General features: G+C 45.1%; 2 protein-coding genes across 2 annotated transcripts in view; one reads left to right on the forward strand and one right to left on the reverse strand.

Annotated features, from left to right (window-relative positions):
• LOC145347568 (guanine nucleotide-binding protein G(I)/G(S)/G(O) subunit gamma-5-like) overlaps positions 1–3,724 on the forward strand; it is a 19,214-nt gene extending 15,490 nt beyond the window's left edge. Inside the window, exons 2-3 of the mRNA XM_080195109.1 lie at positions 725–876; positions 3,401–3,724. Of these exons, the coding sequence (XP_080051235.1) occupies positions 725–850 (126 nt within the window). The 3' untranslated portion in view covers positions 851–876; positions 3,401–3,724. The remainder of the gene's footprint in view (positions 1–724; positions 877–3,400) is intronic.
• On the reverse strand, positions 3,400–27,133 carry rpf1 (ribosome production factor 1 homolog). The gene is made up of 9 exons (XM_080196456.1): positions 26,801–27,133; positions 16,317–16,373; positions 15,420–15,500; positions 14,962–15,057; positions 13,401–13,554; positions 11,580–11,662; positions 10,434–10,624; positions 7,788–7,914; positions 3,400–6,852 (listed from the first exon to the last, which is right to left on the reverse strand). Exons 1-9 carry the CDS (start codon positions 27,131–27,133, stop codon positions 6,811–6,813), a joined length of 1,164 nt encoding a protein of 387 aa, XP_080052582.1. The 3' UTR covers positions 3,400–6,810.

Raw genomic sequence — 27,133 nt, forward strand, 5'->3', positions numbered from 1 at the left:
TACCATTAGGGAGGAAATTCCAGGATTTTGACCAGCAATAGCAAAGGAACGGCGAGATATTTCCAAGTCAGGACGGTGAGTGGCTTGGAGGGGAACTTGCAGGTGGTGTTCCCATGTATTTGCTACCCTTGTCCCTTCTAGATGGAAGTGATCAGGGGTGTGGAAGGTGCTGTCTAAGGATCTTTGGTGAATTGCTGGAGTGCATCTTGTAGATAGAAGCAGCAGCAGCGTGTACTGAGTGTAGGTGGTGGAGGGAATGAATGTGGATGTGGTGCCAATCAAGCGGGGCTACTTTTTCCTGGATGGTGTCAAGCTTCTTGAATGTTGCTAGAGCTGCACCTATCCTGGCAAGTGGGGCGTATTCCATCACGTTCCTGACTTGTGCCTTGTAGATGGTGGACAGGCTTTGGCGAGTCAGGAGTTGAGTTACTCACCATAGTATTCCTGGCCTCTGATATGCTACTGTAGCCACTGTGTTTATGTTGTGAGTCCAGCTGAGTTTCTTGTCAATGGTAACCCCATGGATGTTGACAGTGGGGGATTCAGTGACGGTAACACCATTGAATGTCAAGGCACGGTGGTTAACGTCTCTTATTGGACATTGCCTGGTATTTGTGTGGCACGAATGTTACTCGCACGTAGCACAATTGAATAACAATGGAAAGTCGTAACATTGAATATAAATTTAATTCTTGTGTCTTCTCTTTGCCCTACCCACATTTAGGTGTCTCAAGCAGCTACAGATTTGAAGCAGTTTTGTCTTCAGAATGCACAACAGGATCCTTTGCTGATGGGAATACACCCAAATACTAATCCTTTCAGACCAGCTAAACCCTGTTTGCTATTGTAGCTGAAATGTGATTCTAATTTCTTTTGGTAAGTAAATGTGTAGTTCGCCAAAAACAATTTAAGTGTTGATGGTGATTCAAATAATGCTGGTGTTTGATTCAAGATGAAAAGCCCAAGATTGATTGGTGTAATATACAAAGGCAGGGCAGAAATTATTCAGTTAATAGGTCATTGGGGAGAGTTACAGAACAAAGAGATCTAGGAGCACAGGTTCTTGAAAGTGGAGCCACAGGTGGAAAGATGAAGAAGGCAGTCGGCATGCTTAGTTTCATTGGGCAGAACATTGAATACAGGAGCTGAGACATCTTGTTGAAGTTGTATGTGACATTGGTCAGGCCACACTTGAAATACTGTGTCCAGTTCTGGTCACCCTATTACAGAAAGGAAATTATTAAACTAGAAAGAGCACAGAAAAGATTTACTAGGATGCTACTGGGACTTCATGGTTTGAGTTAAAAAGAGAGGCTCGATAGATGGGGACTTTTTTTCCTAGAATGTAGGAGACTTAGAGATCACCTTTCCAAAGGTAGGGGAGGCTAAAACTAGAGAGCATAGGTTTAAGGTGAGAGGGGAGAGATACAAAAGGGTCCAGAGAGGCATTTTTTTCTCTCACACGGGGTGAGTGAGTGTCTGGAATGAGCTGCCAGAGATGATAGTAGAAGCAGGTACAATTTTGTTTTTTAAGAAGTGTTTTGACAGTTAAATGGGTACAGTGGGTACAGACGGATATGGGCCAAATGCTGGCAATTGGAACTCGCTTAGTGGTTAAAAAAGGGCAGCATGGACAAGTTGGGCAGGAGGGCCTGTTCCCATGCTGTAAACCTCAATGACTCTATTACATACTGAAGGACCAGAGTAGGCTGGAAAGGGACACCCTTAGATCTGATCATGCATGTTCAGCCATTTTTTAAAAACCTTATCACAAGTTAGTTGCACGTGTAAGCTAATAATGGGGCAGCAAGGAGAAAGGAGTACCCTGGGCCTTAGTCACTGCTGCCATCAGTGAGAGCAAAGAATTGGAATCTAAACAGAGGCATGAGTAAAAGTGCTGGAGGGAGAACTGTTGCTGAGAACATTAGGAGAACTTCCCATTCTTTAACTTTGTGCCCACCCAAACATGCTGGGTCTTTTTTTTAACCGCAGGATTTGAGCAGCATTTATTGCCCATTCATAATTTCCATAGAACCATTGAATCTCTACAGTGCACAAGGAGGCCATTCGGCCCACTGAGTCTGAGCCCAAAGAGCTGTCCAGTAGATTCACAGCATCAGCTTTTTATTCTAGATTTATTTCAGTCACCCAGTTGTGATGATTGGGATTTGAACTCCTGTCTGTGGATGGTTTGAGCAGGGTGAACTGTTGCAGCATCCACAGCCAAGGAAGAGACTTCAGACATCGAGAAACTCCCTCAGTGCTGGACTGAGAGTCATCCAATTGGTCCATAGCTCAGTTTGCTGGAGAAGCATTTTGACCCACTGATCAAGGACTTGGAGGCTTTGGAGAGAGTATAGAGAAGGTTTACCAGGATGTTGCCTGGTATGGAGGATATTAGCTATTAGCTATGAGGAGAGAATGAATAAACTGGGATTGTTCTCCCTGGAAAGACAAGCTTGAGGGATGACCTGATAGAAGTTCATAAAATTATGAGGGGTCTGGAGAGGGTGAACAATTGGAAGCTTTTTCCCAGGGCAGAAATGACAATTACAAGGGGGCACAAGTTCAAGGGAAGGAGGGAAAGGTGCAGTGGGAGGTTTGTTTTTACACACAGGTGGTGGGGGCCTGTAGTGCACTGCCAAATGAGCTGGTTGAGGCAAATACATTAGGGACAATTAAGACTAATCTGTATAGGCACAAGAACAGAGGGATATAAACGGTTGGTCTATGTGGACAATGTGATCGATGCAGGCTTGGAGGGCTGAAGGGCCTATTCCTGTGCTGTACTGTTCTTTGTTCAATAAGAGTCCTTTACTCTTTACACACCGTGACTCCTGGCAGAATAACAGGTTATCATGTCCCTTTTGACCAAAAGATTGCATTGTTAGAGAACACTTGCCATGAGCAGGTGAGGGATGGGGTTGAACTGGGGAATGATGTAAAAGCTCTATAAATTGAGTGGGTTGGAGCTGAAAATGGGATTATGGAGCAAATTGCATGTCAACATTAACTGTGATGAGGTGGGGGAGAGGACAGGAGTGGAAGAGCTTTTGTTCTGCTGTCAGATGTAAATAAAATTCATGTTAGTCTCACCAGAACATAGAAATCGAAAATTTCAGGAATTGTCTTTTGGGAAGGGGGTGTGTGTGTGGTTGGGCGGGTGGGGGGGGTGAGGTGTGCACGGGAGACTTGGGGTAAAATGTAATCTTGTTGAGAACTCAAAACAGGCATTAACCATTAAGCCTCCCACTATACCTACTCTGATTCTGTTGGTTGCATTTTACCCCTCCTGTATGCACCAGTGGCATTTAACACTGCCCAAAAAAAAGGGCAAACTGTGGCCACTACTTGCTGTAAATTAATCTTTGTTCTTTGAACTTGTTTGTCCTTCTTGCAGGTTTCTGGGTCTTAAGTGGGAAATTCACCCTTGGTACATGTTCTGAAAACAATGAAGATGTTTACACTAATCCTGATTCTCAATGGCCTTTGGACCAATGGACAAGTCATGTCAGATATGTTTTTAAAAAGCCTTTTAAAATCTGTGCCAATTTTCCTTACTGTCACTTTGTAAATTGCCTGTTCTTTGATACTGATCTTACACCTACCTCATTGAAGCAATGGGGTGTTGTATGTACAACTTTAGTTGCTGCTTGTGCACAGTCCTGTTTCTAGAAAGATTTGTACACTGGTAAAGAAAATTTTCAATAAAGATCTGAATTCATTTATGTATCTTATACAGTTAAATGCACCACAAAAGCTCTGACAGTTATCCAGACTTGAAGTGTTGGCTTTATTCTCTCCACTGATGCTGTCTTTCCAATACTTTGTGTGTGATTCCAGCCTCTGCAGTAATTTGCTTTTGAAAGTATATTGTATTTCCTAATGTAAGAAGTTGGATATTTTGCATACTAATTTGTAACATGAGCCTTTAGTATTACTGGAGGAAATAGCAGATTGACTGGAATGGTTTATGAAGAGGGAGCGATTAAGAATAGGAACAGCTTAAATTAGGGTTTGGTAAAAGGTTGAGTTCCCCTTGTTCTGGCCTTGGTCCTCTTATATTCTCAAACTGATCAGTAGCATCAGTTAGCAGATGGGGTAGTTCTTTCACAAGGAACTCCTGCAGCAATGTCCTGGAACTGAGATAATTGACATCCAACAATCACAGCTATCTTCCTGTGTGCCAGGCATAAGTCCAATCAGTAGAGAACATTCCCCTGAATCAGGGACTGCTCAGTATCACCCTTGGTCAAATGCTGCCCTCACAGCAAGGGTGGTAACTCTTACCTCACCGCTTTGGGAATTCTGCTTTTCTGTCCATGTTTGGACCAAACCTATGATGAGGTCAGCAGCTGGGAGGCCCTGGCACATTCATAACATAAGAACTAGGAGCAGGAGTAGGCCATCTAGCCCTTTGAGCCTGTCCCACCATTCAATAAGATCATGGCTGATCTGTCTATGAGCCTTTGGTACATTCTTGTTCAGAAAATATTTCTGTTCCCACAGCTGAAGGCATCAAAGTGGTTGTGAAAAGTGGGGAAATATTGCAATGTTAGCCCTGGAAAAGGGAGAGTTTGAATTTTCCAATTGATGAAAGGTCATGAAATATGAGAGATATTGAACTAAAATGTGCCTCTGACCTAGGGGAACGATTCATAGGATGGTACAGTGGTTAGCACCAGGGTCCCAGGTTCAGTTCCATCCTTGGGTCACTGTGCAAACTCCACACAGACATTCCCTGTGCTTGTAGGTTTCCTTCTGTAGTCAATCAACCTAGCCCATATCTTTGGACTATGCTAAATTGACCCTGCTGAGAGGGGAGCTAGGAAGGTAAATGAGTGCTATAGGAATAGGACCTGGGTGGGATTATGGTCAGTAGAGGCTGAATGGCCTCCTTCAATCCTGTAGGGAATTCTATGTCTACAAATCAAAATCACTTGCACTACACACCACAGCATGATATTCAATTAGTTTGGCCCTGAAGAGAGGAACTATATATTGGCAATCTTGGTTAACACCATATTTAGTTCATTTTATAAGGCCACACCCAATTATTTTGAAATCAAGTCTCGAGCGAGAAAAAGGAGGCCTGCAGATTGGGCTGTGGAGCAGTCATGACAGGGGATTCACTGGAAGGGTCCTGATATCTGTGACCTGTATTACTGTGCTGCAACGATGGGTGTGTGGACTGGGAGGCAGGGGGCCTCCCAGTTTGAGGCTAACAGCCTGCAGCTCCCAGGAAAAAAAAAGTGAAAAATCATACTTCTGTCCAAAAGAGTGACAGGGTGCTACAAGATTGTCTTTTCAAACTTGCCCCTCAAAAAAACAGGTCTGAAACTCCTGTTTTCCTCGCTCAGTACTTCAAATTTTTTCACAAGATTGTGCCCATTCTGTACAAGTGGTTACCTTACACAACTCCCTCCTGTAAGTGGTGACCTCATGTTCCACAAGCAACTGCTGAAGACACCCAGCAACCTATGAACCCCCATGTTCCATCTTGTATCATAGGACAATGAATACACTTAGTACTTAACTGACTGCCAGGCCCTTTGGAACAGTTCTTGAAAGACACATATGTAAAAATGTCTCCACAATCTTTGGCAATTGCTCAGGATTGCAGGTGATCTGTTTCCACTCTGGTCCAAAAGGATGCTCAATGCAGGGTCTGCCAGACTCTGCCACTTGCAGTGCACGTGGTGCTTGCAACATTGATAGATGGGCTGTTTGAAGGCTTGTGAAGCAAGACCAATTGAATGGAACCAACTGGACTGCTCTGGGAAAAACAGTTGGCAGGGATTCAAGACAAAATGAGGACCCTCCTATGCTGTACTGTTCTATGACTAATGTGTCATATCTAAGCATCAATATCAGTGTAAAATGCACAAACATCTGGTTCAGAACAGGATTACAGATAATCCTTTCTTGCTGAAATCAACTATTTTGATGGGAGTCGATGTCACATCCACCAACCTAAGCTGAAAGCTTTATTTATTTAGATACCAACATACAAATTAGGAGCAGGAGGCCATTTGGCCCCTTCAGCCAGCTCTGCCATTTGATAACATGGTTGATTTGATTGTGGCGTCATCTATCTCTCATACCCTTACATACTTCATTGGCAAGGGAGTCAATCTAACTCAAGTCTCAAAAATATTAAATGGCTCTATATGAACCTATAGGTTTTGAATAGGATCAAGTTATTTGCATTTTGAGCCTACTCTGTCATTGGTAAGATAATGGCTGACAGACCATCCATGCATTGTCACATTAAATATCCTAATCTCAACCTTTTCTTTAAAGAATAATTCAATACAGCATGTTAACCACTAACTTAAGATTCCCCAAGATTATCTTAAATACTGTTGAAACTTTTCTTTAGAGGATTGTGCCCTCTGAATCAAAGGATATTTGAAATGTGGGCACACCTTTTATATTTACAGGGTCAAAATTAGTGTTATTACTTCCAAATTCAAGAGCATAAATCCTGGATATAAATTTAAGTCAATAATTTAATTGATCCCAAATTGTAATCCTTTTACAAAGTACATTTACAAGGAGTCCTTTAGCTTGTAATAGGTCCCAGTAAATGAGAGTATAATACTTAACAGAAACATTGCTGTAGACTTCAGCAACCAGACATCTCCTCCACAATTTATTTTCAAACAATCCAGTTGACGTCAGTTTTGGATAAAAATGGAGGACTGTTTAGATTGTCTTCAGGATATCAAAAACACATCAATGTGTAAAGTCAGTACTGCCAGGGGAACCTGCGTCACGGCTTCGAGCGATCCCAACGAAAGCCCTACTTTACAAGTGGAACTTCCTTCGGTTTGTATCCATTTCATGACGCTGAAGGAAAAGAAAACGAAGCAGGTCAGTGAGAGCATGCAATAAAATACCCTGCACATACTCAACATGTGACAAGTAAATCTCCTAACATCAGTTAGTGGCAGGGATTCATTTATCTATTAGAAAGATATTAAACACTGCTGCCGAGTAAATCTATACTGCAATCGACTGGAAATGGTTGAGCTATACAGCACATTTAGGAATAGTTGAATCGAATTTTCTTTATCCGTCGGGCGCCATGGTGGCACAGTGGAACCGGAGTTCACTTTGGCCTTGGGTGACTGTGTGGAGTTTGCACGTTCTCCCCGTGACCACGTTTCCTCCGCGTGCTCCAGTTTCCTCCCACAGTCGAAAGACATGTAGGTTAGATGGATTAGCCATGCTAAATATGGTTACGGAGTTGGGGTAGAAGATGGTATGATGCTCTTTCGGGGAGCCGGTGTAGGCTCGACAGGCTAAGCAATGCAGGAATTCTATGGTTCACGATGGTTTGGGCTCCATGTGCATATTTATGGGAAATTGAAGTGGCAGTAAGTCAGCATTAAAATTTTCTCAATGGCCTTAACTGCACCTACTTTCCAGCTTCAATCCCAGACACGAGATATTTCAAATAACCAAATTATTCTGCTACATACATGAGCACAAATCAGAAGAATCTACAGAACATTGTTGCTAGCAATAACACTTCACACATTCCTTATCCATAACCCTCCACGCCATTAGATAAAAGCAACATGAAGTGATTTACATAATAGAACATGTACAATTCTGTCATACATATCCACATTAATATATTGATTCTGCTTAATTTGCAGTCACATTTGACTTTGAGACAATAGTCAGAATCGTAAAAGACTCAGCTATAGAAATTTAATCTAAAATCACCAAGTTAAAGTCCATGAACCCCAAGACAACAAAACATCTCACAAACTGACCTTGTGGACCCATTCATATTCTCCATATTTTGAATCAAAGGTTCCTTTCTGGAGTGATCTCAGTTTCAGGGTGAAACGTGGCCCGAGTTCCTGAAGGCCCACTTTCTTTTCATTTCTAAATATGTACCTTTAAAACAACAGCTCTGTTAGCATCTGGTCGGAATTAAGCGCACATGTCAGTTTAACATTCTTTTGATACAGAACTAATTCACAGTGGTGGTTCCTGGGAGGAAGGGATGGCTGTTTAAGGAGTGTTTAAAAATATCTGTTCGTGGGATGTGGGCATCGCTGGCATTCGTTGTCCATTCCTAATTGCTCCTTGATGAGGTGGTGGTGAGCTGCCTTCCTGAACTGCTGCAGGCCATGTGATATAGGAACACCCACAGTGCTGTTAGAGAGGGTGTTTCAGGATTCTGACCCAGCCACGGTGAAGGAACAGTGATATTGTTCCAAGTCAGGATGTTGAGTGGTTTGGAGGAGAACTTGCAGCCCTCTGGGGCTGTTCCATCATTCAACCACATCACGGCTGATCCTTTACCCTCAATTCCGCACTCCCACAGCATACGCATATCCTCAATTCCTTAAGGAAAGTAGGACTGTGGCCATCCTCGGCTAACACAAGGGGACATAGCCTTAAATTAAGGGGCGATAATTATAGGATGGATGTCAGAGGTAGGTTCTTTACTCAGAGGGTAGTAAGGGCGTGGAATGCCCTGCCTGCAGCAGTTGTGGACTCGCCAACTTTAAAGGCGTTCAAATGGTCAGTGGGTAGGCATATGGATAACATTGGAATAGTTTAGGTTAGAGGGTCATTAGATTGGTTCCACTGGTCAGCGCAACATCGAGGGCCGAAGGGCCTGTAACTGCGTTGTAATGTTCTATAATTTATTGGCAATCTGTCCTGAATATACTCAACTTCTGATTATCCATATTTAAGCTTGAATATGGAACTCAAAAGATTTACAAATCTCTGTGAAGATATTTCTTCTCATCTCAGCCCTAAGCAATCCACCCTAATCTGGATTCTCGAATCACGTTCTTGATTCCCCAGACATGGAGGCATTTTCTCAATTCCTTTTTACTGTCAGGCTCCTCAGAGGCTCCTTACAAAATTTTCTGTTTCAATTAGATTATTCCTCTGAACCTCAAGAAATATAGGACAAACCCAACCATCTTCAGCTGCTTCAATGACTCTTTCTCCATCATGAAGTGGAAGCAGGGGGGAGTGGGGGTGGGATTGGGATTGTTCAGCACCATTTGAAAGTCTGCAGGTACCGAAGCAGCCAGTGCCCTCGTGCAAGACCTGGACTATCAGGCTTGGGCATGCAAGTTGCAAGTAACATTTGTATCATGCCCGTGCCAGAAAATGACTATTCTCACTTGCAATTCAAGGCATCTTCACCGAATCCCCACCATCAATACCCTGTGGGTCACCATTGACGAGACACTGAAATGGACCAGTCACAGGGGAGAGATCCAGAAGTGTCCAGAGGGGCAATTTTTCCACAGAGAGGGTGGTGAGTATCTGGAACAAGCTGCCAGAGGTAGTAGTAGTAGAGGTAGATACAATTTTGTCTTTTAAAAAGCATTGAGATAGTTACTTGGGTACGATGGGTATGGGGGATATGGGCCAAATGCAGGCAATTGGGATTACCTTAGGGGTTTTTTTTGAAAAAAGGAGTGGCATGGACAAGTTAGGCCGAAGGGCCTGTTTCTATGCTGTAAATCTCTATGACTCTATAACATAAATGTTGTGGTTACCACCATCTAAAGGGCAACAGAGGTGTGGGTAATAACTAGTTGGCCTTGCCCGTGACTCTCACCCCATGCAAATAAAAAAAACATAAGTGTCTTCCAGATTGGAACAACTGGCCGCATAATTCTCTCTCTCCCTCGTATCCACTCTGGTTCTTCTGATCCTTGGGTTATCGAATAGATTGCAGTGCACAAATAACGCAGCACTTCCAAGCTCAGCAACATACTATATACCATTATCAGAAAAGTATAGACAGTGGTTTAAGTAAATTTCATTGCACATTCATTCATAGGACATGGGCGTCACTGACAGACCAGTATTTATGTCCCTGCTGGAATGCCTTCCTGTTTGTTTGCAAATTGAGAAACTGTGTTTCCTGTTGTTAGGTTTAAGGTGTTTTACCCCCACTGGGTCAAGGGTTTCAGGATGTCACTGAACTCACCTATGTTGTTACATTTTATTTTTATAGTCTGTCCTTTCCTGCCATTCAGTACGATCACTAAACCAAAATGTATACATTATATAGACCAAGGGGCAGCATGGTGGTTAGCACTGATGCCTCACAGCGCCAGGGACCCGGGTTCGATTCCCAGCTTGGGTCAACGTCTATATGGAGCTTGTACATTCTCCCCATGTCCGCGTGGGTTTCTTCCAGGTGCTCCAGTTTCCCCCCACAATCCGAAAGACGTGCTGGCTCGGTGCATTAGCCATGCTAAGTTCTCCCTCAGTGTACCCAAACAGGTGCCGGAGTGTGGCGACTGGAGGCTTTTCACAGTAACTCCATTGCAATGTTAATGTAAGTCTTGCTTGCAACTAATAAACTTTACACACACTCCAACAAGGACTTGTTATGAATACAGTTTGCTTATTTCACTTGTTAAAAAGCGTACCTGTGAAATCTGAAAAAGATATAATCACGCTGGTTATGAAAAGTTGCCACTTGGCGTCCTATAAATTGTGGATCGTAAGGGAAGAGAGAAGCAAACATTCTCCCAATGCTGTGCCCCAGTCGGGTTGAAAAGTTATTAAGGATCACTTCTGGTATATGCTCTGTTGGTTTCGTCCCTTTCGTCCCTTTCCTCTGCAAGGAAGTGTACAGATTTTAAGATACTCTTTCATTTCTAAACTGCAGCATCTTATTAAGCATCATTCACTCCTGAGAAAGGGTTCAATAATAACAAGAAAAATCTACTGCAGCAACACTCAAGTCACTAGTTTATGTGAACACTGCTTGATATATGAAAGCATCTGAACAGCTAACAAAGGCAATGTTAACATTGCCGCCTTGACAAGGGGCTCAATGGGGTTTTAGAATAAGACCTCTACTAATGCAGCACAGTGCCATAATGGCTAGCACTGTTACCTCAGTGCCAGGGATCTGGGTTCAATTCTGGACTTGGGTGACCACCTGTGTGGAGTTTGCACATTCTCCCTGTGTTTGCATGGGTTTCCTCCTATATTCCAAAGACGTCCAGGTTAGGGGAATTAGCGGGGTAAATACGTGGGACTGTGTGGCTAGGGTTTTGGTAGGATGCTCTGTTGAAAGTTAGCACAGGCTCGATGGGCCGAATGGCCTCATTCTCCATTTTAAGTATTCTATGATTCTAACTTATGCCTGGTTCTTTTACAAGTTATTTTACTCAATAAATGGTCTAACATACAGCATCACCTCACCTACAGCATTGTCCATCTTTTTGTGGCATTGCTTGACGATTAAATTTGATATAATTGCATTTATTTAGTTTTCTATTGCTGAAAAGAAACATGTTGCTGAAGCTTTTTATCTTGAACTCATCAGGACAAATACAAGAATGCCAAATTTCAAACGATCACAACAATTATACTACAGGAGAAAAGGGTGCTGACTGTTTCAGCAACAGGTCTCTTTTTTTCTGTACTATCTTTAATTATATAATTCACTAAGAATTTAGTAATCACTTACCCAGCCAACAGTTAACTTCTTAAAAAAATCCAACATTTCACATGGAACATTACTTCATAGAATATACATTAAACCAAGTTCCTAAATGCTTTACCTTAAGTTCTTTTGCTAGACGCACACTAGACATCTTGAAATGCGCTGTTGGTCCATTGGGAAGGTGGCTAATAATTAATCCATCTGTCAGTTTTGGTTAAGGCGAAAGAAATTGAGTTTTCAGGAAACTTCACAAAATGATCAGTTGAAACATAAACTTCTCTTTAAATGCGAGAGAACTACAAGAGCTCCCTACCATTGTTACAGATAACTGGTCATCACATAGGATGCAGGAAAATCAGCATTTGATTGCCCATCCCTAATTGCTCCTGAAGGTGATAGCGAGCCACCTTCATAAATGGAGTCAATTATTTTGCAGTGCATCTGGAGTCACGTGTTAGGTCAAGCCAGAAAAGATGACAGATTAAAGCAAAATACTGCGGATGCTTGAATCTGAAACAAAAACAGAAAATGCTGAAAGATCTCAGCTGGTCTGACAGCATCTGTGGAGAGAGAATAGAGGCAACATTTCAAGTCTAGATGACCCTTCAGAGCAGGTGACAGATTTCCTCTAAAGGGCATTTAAATGACTAGATGTGCTTTTGCATCAATCAATAATAGTTTCATGGTCACCACTGCTGGGGCCAGCTTTCAATTCCAGATTTAACTGAATTTAAATTCCATCAACTGCCACGGTAGGGTTTGAACCCCTAGCTCGAGCCTCTGAATTACCAGCTCATTAACTCTGCCACGGTTTCTGTATTAAATATTGAACAAAATCATAACAGGTAGCTGCATAAGCTGTGCAGAGGAAGGGGATGTTTTTTTAAAAAATGATATTTAGTATACTGTGGGAAACAAGTGAGGTTCTGAGGTCTAGAAATTCTGCACAAGGACAATGCCATGCGCACTCGAGTACTAATGTCATTACTGTGCATAACACATAGTTGAGATGCTCTTAACTGATCTATATCAGCGTGAACACCCACTAGATTTTAATCTTCCTGCCTCTGAATTGTTTTCAACACAGCTATCATGAAAGTCTCACCCAGTTTCCAAGTTTACCATGTGGTTTGTGAAAAGCTGTGTAAAGACTAGAAGATTGTCGCTCAATGTAACAGCTTACAGAAGCGAATTAGATGGTGCAACCACGATCAGCAATAATGTACAATTCTTGATTACAGATACTGATAAGGGCACTCACCTAGAAAAAGCTTACAGCATCTAACTTGCCCAATCTTAGTTGCCACAAGAGCGTTAAGTGTCAGCCAAGCAGCGTGCGACTCAAATCGCATGTGTGTCAGGCAAGGGAGGGGCTCACGGAAGGAAATTAATGAACTAGTTTTTAAGACAACAGCTGGACAGTTTTAATGATTCTAAAAATTTTGATTTAATTTCACAACCTTCACGGTGGTGCTGGAGCCACTCGGCTACCTGGTACTATATTTAAGTATCAAATAAGAAGTGCGTGGGTTTAGCTCCTCTATGCTGTTCAATGCAACATATATACACTTTTCCAAGGTGCCCTCTTATCTTACTTCCCTTCAAAAGCTCAGAGCTCCCCGATTTCCTCCTCCAATTAGCAGGTATCACAACGAGATATCGCAAGTTTTTAAAGTGCTAAACATTCTTCCTCACACTTTATTAAAATAACACTACTGAAGTGTACAACAATAAGAAACCATTTTACAATGCTATTAGCAATCTCAGGATGTCCCAAAGCATCAGGCTGCAAAAGTAGCATTCAAAAAGGAACCAAATAAATATAGCACGGGCAATTTCTGAAATTTGTGGGGGATTAGAATACATAAAACACTGCGGCGAGTCAAACACGGAAGAAAGCCAATGACATTTTAGAATAAACTCAACAATAAAAGGATACTCGGGACTTTCCGATCTTCATTGATGACGAGCAGGTCTGTAAAATCTCTAGCAACACACTGCGGTATGATCTTTTTCAGAGCCAATCCCTTCCTATAGTAGACATGCGCATTTGGCACTACTTTTGCCAGTTGCTCACATAGCCTTACCGTTCTCTGGAAAACAAAACGATTCATTCACCATTTTAAAATATGCAGCAGCTGAGGGCAGTGATTAAAGCACTGTGACTGAATGCTGGAACCCTGGGCTTGGAGGAGAGGTACTAAGAAACTGAGCCCAATTGTTTCCCACTGGGCTCACCTGTTGCACGATTACAGTAAGAAGTCACACAGCACCAGGTTGAAGTCCAACAGATTTATTTGGAATCACGAGCTTTCGGAGCGCTGTTCCTTCATCATGATCACTCACCTGATGAAGGAGCAGTGCTCCAAAAGCTCGTGATTCCAAATAAATTTGTTAGACTTTAACCTGATGCTGTGAGACTTCTTACTGTGCCCATCCCAGTTCAATGCCGACATCGCCACATCGATACACGATTATTACAGGGAAGAAATACAAACTGCAACAAAAACACAATCACACTAGCCATATTATCGCTAACAACAGCATGTCTTAGGCTGGGAATTTTGTGGTAACTCACCTCCTTATCCCTTAAAGCTCGTCATCTACAAGAATCACGTTAGAGCGTGATGGAACACTCTCCACTTGCCTGGATGAGTGCAGTTCCAACAACATGTTTGACACCACCCAGGACAAAGCAGCTTGCCTGATTGGAACAATATCCACAAACATTCACCTCCTCCATTACTGATGTGCAGTGACAGGAGTGTGTACCATCTATAAGATGCACAGCAGCAACTCACCAAGGCTCCTTTGATAGTATCTTCCAAACCTGCAACCCTATCATCTAGACAGAGGACAAGGGTAGCAGATACGTCGGAGCACGACCACCAACAAGCCACCTTGGCTTGGAAATAGTTTGGCGTTCCTTCTCTGCCACATGGTCAAAACTCTGACACTCTATCCTTAACAACAGCGGGTGTATCCCCACCACATGGACTGTACTATAGTAATTCAAGTTGGCAGCTCATCATCATCTTCTCAAGGACATTTAGGGATGGGCAATAAATGCTGGTCTTGCCGGCAACACCCATAACTAAAGATCAAATAAACCACATGTACACGGTACCTTTATTGTATAAAACATTCCTGGGTGCTTCTGAATTGAAACAGGAATGGGAATGGACACCAATTGTGGAAGTGGAAACAAGGAGCGTTGGTCAGAAGAGATGAATTTTAGGAAGATTTTATAACGAGAAGGGATTGGAAAAGGAGAGGAGCTCAGAAACAGAGCTCCAGAGTGGAGCCAAGTCTCTGAAACCCAACGTGGGTAAAGAGAAATAGAGGAGGGATGTATAAAAGACCAGAATCCGGTGGTACACATGGAACATGGAATTGTATTCCAAACAGGAGTAAGTAGCTCCAGTTGAGAAGAACTGATGAAAACTTTCCCTTTACAATTACGTTTATCTCTTGTCCTGTCAGAGTTTAATTTCACGTACCCCTCGAGGCCGGTCAGATGTGGTGATGAGGATCTTCGGACTGCTTTCTCGGTTAAAGTAGGACGAAAACTCATCAGTTGCTTCATCGAAAGCCACCTGTGGAAGGTCGTTTAATTAAAGACGAAATCAATCTGCAGTCTCCTGATTAAACGTCTGCATAAAACTATCACCTCTGCCCAGCTTCAACTTACAGCACTTGGAGAACTGTTTTTATTCACGTACAAGAATTGATGGAGACAAGAATACCAAAACATTGTTACTTCTCTCTCATCTCATCAATATCCATTATAAAGAAAATATGTGGACCCTAAAGCTAAATCCCAAGATTCAAAATGGAACATTTTTGGTGTTTAACTCAATGGTAATATTCATTAACATGAACAGGCATCCCAATAAAGGGCAACACATCAGAAAGGGCCTTTCACTGACGAGGAATGTGAGAAAACCTGTAAAATTACCTCTTCATCTTGTGGATCCACGGTTGTTTCGTCATACACTCGTTGGTTTTCAATCGTCTTTGGAACTGGTTTTGGTGGTGCCTTCAGCAGAAAGGTGTAATCAGGGTGAGCAAAGTTACATTCGCTTACAGACAAGTGACCTACCCCTATTGGTTTAGCCTGTAGACACAAACCGCAAGCCTGTTTTTACCAAGTCGGCACCCTCAGCATTAATCCCTTGGATGTGAGCAGCCACTTACATCTTCCAAAAATTAAAAAACGGGTTCCCTTATCTAAAATGGATTTAAGATATCATGTATATTTACAGATTATCCTATTTAAATAAGGAAAGCAATTACCAACACTACTGCACTGCATTCCTGGAACAGGATAAATTCCACCTCCAACATCGTGGTCCAGCCAACCAAACCAGAACAATACTAGGTTGACTTGGGCAGTAACTGTGTGGTCCAAAAGCTGGCCCTGGGGCTTGAGCACTGCAGATAGGAAAATCAATCTATGCCCCTTTGTTCATTCGCCCTCAGTGCTCTTGATTAATAAAACAGCAATCATTCAATCTCATTGAAACTGTCACCAAGCCTCCTGCCTCCACAGCTTCTCGAGAGGAGAGTTCCAGACTTATACTCCCCTCTGGCATCAGCCCTGAACAGCCTCGCTCTAATTTTCAGATTATTCCTCATTGCAGTGTTAATATAAGCCCACGTGTGACACTAACAAAATAAACTTTAATCTTTGCTCTGAACAGCAAACAAAATTGCGCTAAACGAGGAAACCGTATTGCAGCAGGTTTTTAAGCACCTTCAAGACTGAAGGAACCAATGTCACTGAACAGCCAACAAACTGCCAGCATCTCAAAGAATGAGATTATTTTGAACTTGTGCATTAAGTGACAGTTACCTTGTCTCCAAGTGCCTCTCTCTCTTTCCTCCGCTTCTTTCTGGCTGCCAATTGCTCCTGGATAACAACAACAGGCAAAATCATTCAGGATCAGAAAGCACATAAAACTTGGTCTCCATTAGAAACTCTCCCACAGCTTAAAACTTAGGCTGCATCATAAATACCATCAGTTATCTGTAATTATTTTACTACTTTCCCAAGAACAATGCCAGTGGAGAGAGCCACTTGTTGAAACCATGGTTAGGGGTTAATACAGCTGCCTCACAGCGCCAGGGACCCAGATTCAATTCCAGCCTCAGTGACTGTCTGCATGGAGTTTGCACGTTCTCCCTTTGTGTGTGCGTGTGTGTATGTATGCATGCAGGTTAGGTGGATTGGCCATTGCCTCTTAGATTGCCTCTAAGATGTGTATGTTTGGGGTATTAGCGGGGTAAATTTTTGGAGTTATGGGGAACAGATCTGGGTGGGAATGCCCCTTCGTGTCAGGGGGATTAGAGGGGGTTACAAGGATTGGGTCTGGGTGGGATCATTGTCGGTGCAGACTCAATGGGCTGAACAGCATCCTTCTGCACTATAGGGATTCAATGCAAAACACTCAATGGAATTCAGGCTTGACTTTACCACATGGGATCATTCATGTCAGCAGGCACACGCTTAGGAAGAAATGACTTGCAAATATGTAGTATCTTTCGTAACCTGGAACATCCCAAAAACCTTACAGCCAATGAAATACTTGAAGTGTAGCCAATACTGTAATGCAGGAAACATGGGAACCAATTTGCCACAGTTCCACCAGTGATCAAACAATCGGATTTCGTAATGATGGTTAAAGGGTAAACGTTGGCCAGGAATCTGAGTGACCTTTCCCGCTCTCTCCGAAACTGTGCCATGGGATCTTTTACATCAACTTGGCTCAGTGTTTCATTCAGAAAGTAGTACCTCTGATCAGTGTCGTGTTTCCTCAGACCTGTCCAGCGTGTTAGCCTGGATATAAGGAATACAGGAGCATTGAATCCCTCCTCTTTGTGATTGCCTCTGAGATCAAAGGTAACCAGGACGAGAGGTCGGTAAAGGGCTGGAATCTCCGCTCAGCTGTATAGTGGAATGTTTGATCCAAATGGACATTCTGCAAAGACAGCCTTTTCTGCTGTTTCCTGTGACATAAATGTGGGAAATTCAACAAAAATGGGAATGATTTTTCTCCAGAAGCAATTCCATAATTTTAAAATGGTCCGACTGCCAGTGCAATTAGACTCACACTGAAGCCTTCTGAATTCATCCTGTAATTAATACTATTGTACAGAAATAGGGTCAAAAAAGAAATCTAGAAAATAGTGCCCCCCGGGAAAATGGAATCTTCTAAAAGGCAATCTTGCACAATAACACTAAAACACTCCTTGAATATTTGTCTAGCTCCTTCTCATGTATTTCTTTCCACATGAAAGGACTATGAACCACCTACCCACACAAACATCCTCAGCTTCCTTGCATCATTACCACAGCAATTGCAACATTGAAGAGAATTGTTAGGTCTTGCTTGTTTTTTCCTTCTATCATGCCATCACAATGTTAGCTTACTATATTGGCAAAATAGAACTTGCATTTTATAAAGTGCCTCATTGGTTCCTAGGAATTAAATCGTCTTTTTGAGGCTAAGTCACAATTATGTGGATAAAAATGGCAACTGATTTCCACACAGCAAGGTAGGAAATGAGGAATAACCAATTAAAAATATCTGATTGTGTTAGTGGAGAAATTGGGTGGGATGCCAGAACTCTCCTGCTCTTCAAATGGTGCAAGGGGGCTTTATTTTCACATCCACCCAACAGGCAGACAGAACCAAGTGTTACCATCTCACCTGGGAAAGGGCACCTCCAACAATGCAGCACTCTCTCAATGCCACTTCAGCCTAGAATATATATTTGCTGTCTAGAGGATGACAATTCTGATTTTATCACAGAGGAACCTACACTGCCACTCTAGGCAGTGGGCAGCACTGCCATGGTCACAATTAATGCCCACCCCTAGTTGCCCCGAAGCAACAGCTGTAATAGTCTTTTTCCAACTGCTGTGGCTCTAGTTGGAGCTGTGCCCCCCCAATGATGGGAGTTTTGGAATTCAGCAATACAGGAAGGAATTGGCATTGTACATCTAAGTTAGCACAGTGTGCGACATGCAAAGCAAAGGCATTTACAATGCATTGCTGTTTGGACTTGCAGGCAGTAGAGATTACAAGGTGCCTGTGAAGTAACTTGGACAAGTTACCAGAGTGCTCAAATGCAGGCAGATTGAATCCAGTGGCAGCAACAATCAAGTACTCTGTCCTGGGTGTGTCAAGTTTCTAGATTCTTTTCACGGACAGGGCAGTGAGAATTTCAGTACCCGAGCCTTATAGATGGTAGGCAGGTTTCTTATGACAGTTTATATTCACCGTTTTAAATTGTTCCTACTGCACTGGATGGACCTGCAGCCCCTATACTTCAACTAGTGAGAGCATTTTGAGTTGCATGGCACCAGTCACACTTGATAGACACAGAAATAAAAGCTATGGAATTGCTGATAGCTCAAGTTGACAGGGGATGAAAATTTCACTTAATCTCCACCATACTTCACTGAAAGCTATTAGCAAACCTGTTAGAACATAACTATCCTCCCTACAATCAAATGTCACAGTACGGGTATCAGATAACAGAAAACTAGTTTCATCGATATTGAACCACAGGCTGATAGAGCCTTATGGAATTGTGGCAATGTATCCAAATAAGCCAGTAGAATATTTGCATCCAAATATCAGACTGCAAAGCATTTACATCCTACAGGATATTTGCAAGGCAAGTGTCCCGCTGCCTGCAAATAGAGTTCACAATTTGAAGTTCCAACTAAACCTACCCAAAGTGATTTGAACAGAAGAGATGGTTACATCAACTAATGTATCTTTATTTTGTGTAAGGGAACTGTGACAGAAATGCCTTCTGGAAATGAAAACTATTTTACTTCACCCAATGCTGATTAAAGTGTTCACCAACTGTGTGTGAAGTAGCTTCAAATCTGTCCTGCCGGAGATGAAACAGCAATGCCTCTACATCTCTTTTATCAACACGAAGCACTGAGAATAACCAGAACCAGCTACCAAAAATAACTCTAAAAATCATGAAAATGTAACATCGCGAGCCATCTCCCACTTTCTAACTGGTAGCTGCAGTAAAGACAATAGAAATGTTCAACCCAATTCACGTGTTTCCTCTACGAAGCTGTAATTTTAATCAACTGAGCACACCCAGTTCCCATATTCCATTGTTCCCCATTTCTAACCAATTCATAAAAAGTTGACATGGTTTTTGTTATTGACACTACTTCCACTCTCACAATCCTCAGCCTCACTATACACTGTGCAAAAACAATTTGCTCCTATTCACTGTCCCAAACTTCTTTCATTTACAGTTCTGGTTTCTACATTATTGAAAAAAAGGATATGGAAGCACTGGTGAACGTGGACAGAAAAGACTCACGGAATGTGGAACACACTGTCACAGGGAATAGCTCAGCAACTAGAATAATTAAGTGGGAAGCTGCACGACATGTTCACTAAATTGGTCCCTAAGGTGAGGAGGGGTGTCCTATAAGAAGCTGAGTAACCTGGTCTATATTCTCTGGCGTTTAGAAGAATGAGGGGTAATCTTGATGAAACATACAAGATTCAGGATGGGCTGCACAGAGGTTGTTTCCACTGTTCGGGGAATCTAAAACACAGCGGCGCAGTCTTAGGATAAGGGGCTGATTACTTGGGACTGAAGTGAGGAGACATTTCTTCCCTCAAAGGGTTGTGAACCTTTGGAATTCTCTACCCCAGAGGGTTGTGGGGAAGCGGCATTGTTAAATATATTTAAGGCCGGGAAAGTTAGATTTTTTTTGCCTCCAAATTGAAATACATAGGGAGTGGAGAAAAGGAACCTAAAATCAGCCATGATCATACTGAATAGCAGAGCAGGCTCGACGGGTCATACAGTCTACACCAGCTTCTATTTGTGCTCACGCAAGGACGAAAGGATAAGATACTAATAGGACGAGAGAGAATAAAGTTGCAAATGTTGCGTGTGGAACATAAACGTTTGTGTTGACCTATTTGGGTAGAATGGCCTCTCTCGATGCTGCAGACTATGAAGTTTTATGGAATATGTCATCTTCAATCGATGTAGGCAACTTCCTAAAGCAATCGGATTACATATTGTACAGAGGCTTTTGAACAAAGAGACAGATCTTATTTGCCACTAGCTTTATTCCCCAAACCAGCTAGTTTGCAAGGAGCAACAGTGAGCAGTGTCAGAGAAACAGGAGAAATCAAACCAAAGGTTTGGTTTTTAGCTGTTTAACTACAATGTACGCAGCCTCATCAACGCAAAATTGCATGTTTGGAAAAATCTGTACAAGTTCCAAGACAGAGTACAATTGGAATGGAAGACAGGGAAATGACAGATGGAAACCAGATGGCAGATCAAGTCAGACTCACCATAGCAACAGGTAGGAGACATCAAAGAACATCTCAGTCTAGTTCGTTCAGATTTCTCTCTCCCGCTGAGCACCTTCACTTTTTCTCCTTTTATTTCAATAGCGACTACACTTCAAAGGTACATCATACTGAACAAGATTCTAACCATCCCACTGTTTGACATTCCACAGATTACTATTTCTGAATCCAAAACGCCATCAACACCCTGAGGGTTACCACTGACCAGAAACTGAACTGCACCAGTCCTATAATTACTGTGGCTACAAGAAGTCAGAGGCTGGGAGTCCTGCCAGAAGTAATTGACTTCCTGACCACTCCCCCCGCTCCATCCCCTCTCTCAGAAGCCTGTCCACCATCTACGAACCAACTAGAGTTTTTCTGATGATTTAACTAATAAAATAGATAAGAACTAGTCTATGTATACAAGTCCCACATCAGAAGTTGGTATACAAAATTAAAAGGACACAGGATTGGGTGTAATATATTGGCATGGTCTGAGAACTGGTTAGCAGACAGGATACGGAGAGTAGGAAGAAATGGGTCTTTTTCAAAGTCGCAGGTGGTGATGAGTGGGGTCCCACAGGGGTCAGTGCTTGGACCCCAACTACTCATAACATGCATCAATTATTTAGATGAAGAAACCAAATGTAATATTTCCAAATTTGCTAATGATATAAAACATGGTGGGAATGTGAGTGGTGAGGAGGATGTTAAGAGGCTTCAAGGTGCTTTAGATAAGTTGAGTGAATGGGCAAATACATGGCAGATGTAGATTAATGTGGATAAATGTGAAGTCATCCACTTCAGATGGAGAAACAGAACGGCAGAGTATTATTTAAATGGTGACTGATTGGGAAATGTTGATGAACAAAGAGCTGTGGGATGGCCTCATAAACCAGTCACTGAAAGCAAGCATGCACGTACAGCAAGCAGTTAGGAAAATAGGCAAATAAACGGTGTGTTGGCTTTCATTGCAAGAGGACTTGAGTTCAATAATAAGGATATCATACTGTAGTTGACGGGGCCTTGGTGATATCACACCTGCAGTGTTGTTTGCAGTTTTAGTCTCCTTATTCTAAAAAATTAAGATACTTGTAAAGCAGGTGCACAGTGACAATTCACTAGACTGATTGTTGTATTGGCAGAATTATCATACAAGGAGAGATTGGGCTGACTGGGCCTGTAAGACTGGAATTCAGAAAAATAGAAGGGGATCTAATCAAAATATTTAATATTCTGACAGGGCTGGATAGACAGGATGCAGCGATGCTGATTCCCCTGGCTGGAAAGGTCTAGAACAGGCAGCCACAGTCTCAGAATACAGACTGTGATGAGGAGAAGCCTTTTCATTCAGAGGGTGGTAAACCTGTGGAATTCTCTGCCACAGAAGGCTGCAGAGGGCAAATCATTGAATATATTTAAAAAGGAAATAGATTTCCTAAAGGTGTCAAGGGGTATGAGGAGAGACAGGAGTACGGCATTGAGATAGAGAGTCAACTATGACTATTAAATGGCAGAGAATGCTCAAATGGCCAACTCCTGCTCCTTTCTGTTTCTACAAGGCACGAGTCAGGAGTGTGATGGAATACTTTCCACGTGTCTGCATGAATGGAAGCCCAGTAATACACAAGAAGCTTGATATCATCTAGGACAAGTTAACACCCCATCCACCGCCTTAAACATTCACTCCCTCCACTACCAATACACAGTGGTAGCAGAGTGCACCCATCTACAAGACGCACTGCAATAATTTGCCAAGTACCTCTGACAGCACCTTCAAAACCCACAACCTCTGCCACCTAGGAAAAGGGCAGCACCAACAGGAAAAGGGGAACACCAACACCTGCAAGTTCCCCTCCAAGCCACTCACTATGCTGACTTGGAAATATGTCATCACCGTTCCTTCAGTGTCGCTGGGTCAAAGTCCTGGACCTCTCTAACTGCACTGTGACTGTACATACACCACACAGACTGCAGCAGTTTAAGGCAGCACCAGCACCACCCTTCCAGGAGGCATTTATGGATGGGCAATAAATGCTGACCTAATCAGACCATGCACAACCCATGGACGAATAAAAGTGACCTGTGAACATCATGAAATCAGAAATGGCACTGCAGAAATATAAGCACATCATTCCTACGTACCAAAACCTCACTTGTTCATCACCCTCTTCCCCTACCTCTATATACCTGCTCCTCACTCGTGCTGCCACCTCAGCCTCACCTCGTTCCCTTCCATCACTGCCAGCTCCTTCCCTCCCAAACATACATATTAGGAACAGGAGTAGGCCACTCAGCCCCTTGAGCCTGTCTTACCATTGAATAAGATCATGGCTGATCTGATTGTGACCTCAACCCTACATTCCTGCCTGCCCCCGATAACCTGTCATCCCTTTGTTCGACAAGAATAAAGAACAAAGAACAACCCAGCACAGGAAACAGGCCCTTCGGCCCAACGAGCCCGCACCGCCATTTCAACAAAGCATTTTCCTACACCTACCCTGCCCCGTGTGTATGTGAATGGTATCCCTAATGTAGCCAGATTCAGGGGAGAATAGTGTAGGGTCAATTTGGTACACCAATCAGCCTAAGAGCACATCTTTGGGGTGTGGGAGGAAACCGGAGCACCCGGAGGAAACCTACGCAACCACAGGGAGAATGCGCAAACTCCCACAGACAGGCCCAAATCCACGTATCTGCACAGCTAGCAGTGATAGTCACTGAGCTGCTGTGGTGCCCGTCTGCTGGTCCGGGATTAAGCATACACAACGACACATAGTACTAGGCCACTCTCAAAACCTCCAAGAGCAGCCCACGCACGACCCACCGTGTGCATGCCCCTCGTTTGACAACAAGGTGGACCGACACCTGTGGATTAAAAGAGACACAACATTAACATGTAATATTACATTTCCAGTGTCGTCCTGAGGCTCTGACCCTTTTTAATACCGTCTTCTATAACCCTCCACCCCTATTTCACTCATGTGCCTAAGTAATCTAGCTAGGTCTGCCTTAAAAATATTCAGACTGCTTCCACTACCTCGGGGAAAAGTTCCAAAGACTCATGACCCAAAGAGAAAAAAATACTTCTGCTTTAAATGGGCAACTTATTTTTAAACAGTAACACCTAGTTCTAAATTTTCCAACAAGAGAAAAGATCACAATGTCGGCTGTGACATTTCGCAATTCCTTGGATTCTTTTACGGTCCTAGTGGATTGGAAACATGCTAATGTGATGGGTATTAATGATTTGAATGAGCACATGCAAGGCACAAGCAGTAAGTTTGTAGATGACACTAAAATAGGTGGTATTGTAGACAGTGAGGAAGGTTATCAAAAATTGCAGCAGGATCTTGATCAGCTGGGGAAGTGGGCTGAGAAATGGCAAATGGAATTCAATACAGATAAATGTGAGGTGTTGCATTTTGGAAAGTCAAATCAAGGTTGAATTTTCACTGTGAATGGTAAGGTCTTAGGCAGTATCATGGAACAGAGGGACCTCGGAGTTCAGGTGCACATTTCTCGAATGGTGAAGTCACAGGTAAACAGAGCAGTGAAGTATGCTAACCTTCATCAGTCACGACATTTGGGATTCTACGATACACTCAGTGCAGAAGCAGGCCACTGGACCCATCGAGCGCACTGACCACAATCCCACCCAAGTCCTATTCCCACAACCCCACAAATGAATCCTAATAATCCCCTGACACTAGGGTCAAATTAGCACAGCCAATCTACCTAACCCCCACATCTTTGGAGTGTAAGAGGAAACCAGAGCACACAGAGGAAAGTGCAGGCACAGAGAAAATGTGCAAACTCCACACAGACAGTGACCCGAAGCTAGAACTGAACCCGGGTCCCTGGCACTATGATGCAGCGATGCTAAACACTGTGCCATCCATATGGAAGTACAGGCCGCATCTGGAGGAATGTTCAGTTTTCATCACCTTGTTATAGGAAAGATGTTGTTAAACCGGAGAGAGAGAGTGAAGAGACAAAACTTTTCACTGTATCCCAATGCATGTGACAATAAATCAAATTAAATCCTCCAAACCCCCCCCACCACACTCTCGACCCCCTCCCCCTCTCCCCCCCCACCACCACACTCTCGACCCCCTCCCTCTCTCCCCCCCCACCACCACCACACTCTCGACCCCCTCCCTCTCTCCACCCCCCCACCACCACCACACTCTCGACCCCCTCCCTCTCTCCACCCCCCACCACCACCACACTCTCGACCCCCTCCCTCTCTCCCCCCCCCCACCACCACCACACTCTCGACCCCCTCCCTCTCTCCCCCCCCCACCACCACCACACTCTCGACCCCCTCCCTCTCTCCCCCCCCACCACCACACTCTCGACCCCCTCCCTCTATCCCCCCCCCACCACCACACTCTCGACCCCCTCCCTCTATCCCCCCCCCACCACCACACTCTCGACCCCCTCCCTCTATCCCCCCCACCACCACCACACTCTCGACCCCCTCCCTCTCACCCCTCCCACCACCACCACACTCTCGACCCCCTCCCTCTCACCCCCCCCCACCACCACACTCTCGACCCCCTCCCTCTCACCCCTCCCACCACCACCACACTCTCGACCCCCTCCCTCTCACCCCCCACCACCACCACACTCTCGACCCCCTCCCTCTCACCCCCCACCACCACCACACTCTCGACCCCCTCCCCCTCTCCCCCCCCACCACCACACTCTCGACCCCCTCCCTCTCTCCCCCCCCCACCACTACACTCTCGACCCCCTCTCTCCCCCCCCACCACTACACTCTCGACCCCCTCTCTCCCCCCCCACCACCACCACACTCTCGACCCCCTCCCTCTCACCCCCCACCACCACCACACTCTCGACCCCCTCCCCCTCTCCCCCCCCACCACCACACTCTCGACCCCCTCCCTCTCTCCCCCCCCACCACCACACTCTCGACCCCCTCCCTCTCTCCCCCCCCACCACCACACTCTCGACCCCCTCTCTCCCCCCCCACCACCACCACACTCTCGACCCCCTCCCTCTCACCCCCCACCACCACCACACTCTCGACCCCCTCCCCCTCTCCCCCCCCACCACCACACTCTCGACCCCCTCCCTCTCTCCCCCCCCACCACCACACTCTCGACCCCCTCCCTCTCACCCCTCCCACCACCACCACACTCTCGACCCCCTCCCTCTATCCCCCCCCCACCACCACACTCTCGACCCCCTCCCTCTATCCCCCCCCCACCACCACACTCTCGACCCCCTCCCTCTATCCCCCCCCCACCACCACACTCTCGACCCCCTCCCTCTATCCCCCCCACCACCACCACACTCTCGACCCCCTCCCTCTCACCCCTCCCACCACCACCACACTCTCGACCCCCTCCCTCTCACCCCCCCCCACCACCACACTCTCGACCCCCTCCCTCTCACCCCTCCCACCACCACCACACTCTCGACCCCCTCCCTCTCACCCCCCACCACCACCACACTCTCGACCCCCTCCCTCTCACCCCCCACCACCACCACACTCTCGACCCCCTCCCCCTCTCCCCCCCCACCACCACACTCTCGACCCCCTCCCTCTCTCCCCCCCCCACCACTACACTCTCGACCCCCTCTCTCCCCCCCCACCACTACACTCTCGACCCCCTCTCTCCCCCCCCACCACCACCACACTCTCGACCCCCTCCCTCTCACCCCCCACCACCACCACACTCTCGACCCCCTCCCCCTCTCCCCCCCCACCACCACACTCTCGACCCCCTCCCTCTCTCCCCCCCCACCACCACACTCTCGACCCCCTCCCTCTCTCCCCCCCCACCACCACACTCTCGACCCCCTCTCTCCCCCCCCACCACCACCACACTCTCGACCCCCTCCCTCTCTCCCCCCCCACCACTACACTCTCGACCCCCTCTCTCCCCCCCCACCACCACCACACTCTCGACCCCCTCCCTCTCACCACCCCCCACTCCCCCGGTACCTGCCGCCGGGCCCGCTTCCAGCGCTGGAACATGAACTGCCGCCGCTGTTTGTTTTTAATCTCGGACACGCTGAACCCGGGCGGGAAGGCGACCTCGGGCTGGGCCGCGGGCTCGGGCTGGGGCTGCGGCTCCCCCTCGGCCCCACCGCCCGGCTCCCGCCGCTTCCTGCTCTTCCCCTCGGCCACCATCTTCCTCACGCCTAATCTCCCCCGTGACCTTTCACTCAGCTCTGCGCTGCCACCGCCACATCCGCTTCCGGGGGGGCGCAAGCCGACGCCGCCACTTCCGCTTCCGGGGGGAGGTCGGCGCCACCTGCCGGCGAGAGAGCGCAT

This window comes from Carcharhinus amblyrhynchos, chromosome 9 (assembly GCF_965287045.1).
Source record: "Carcharhinus amblyrhynchos chromosome 9, sCarAmb.v2.hapA, whole genome shotgun sequence".
NCBI classification, from domain to species: Eukaryota; Metazoa; Chordata; class Chondrichthyes; order Carcharhiniformes; family Carcharhinidae; genus Carcharhinus; species Carcharhinus amblyrhynchos.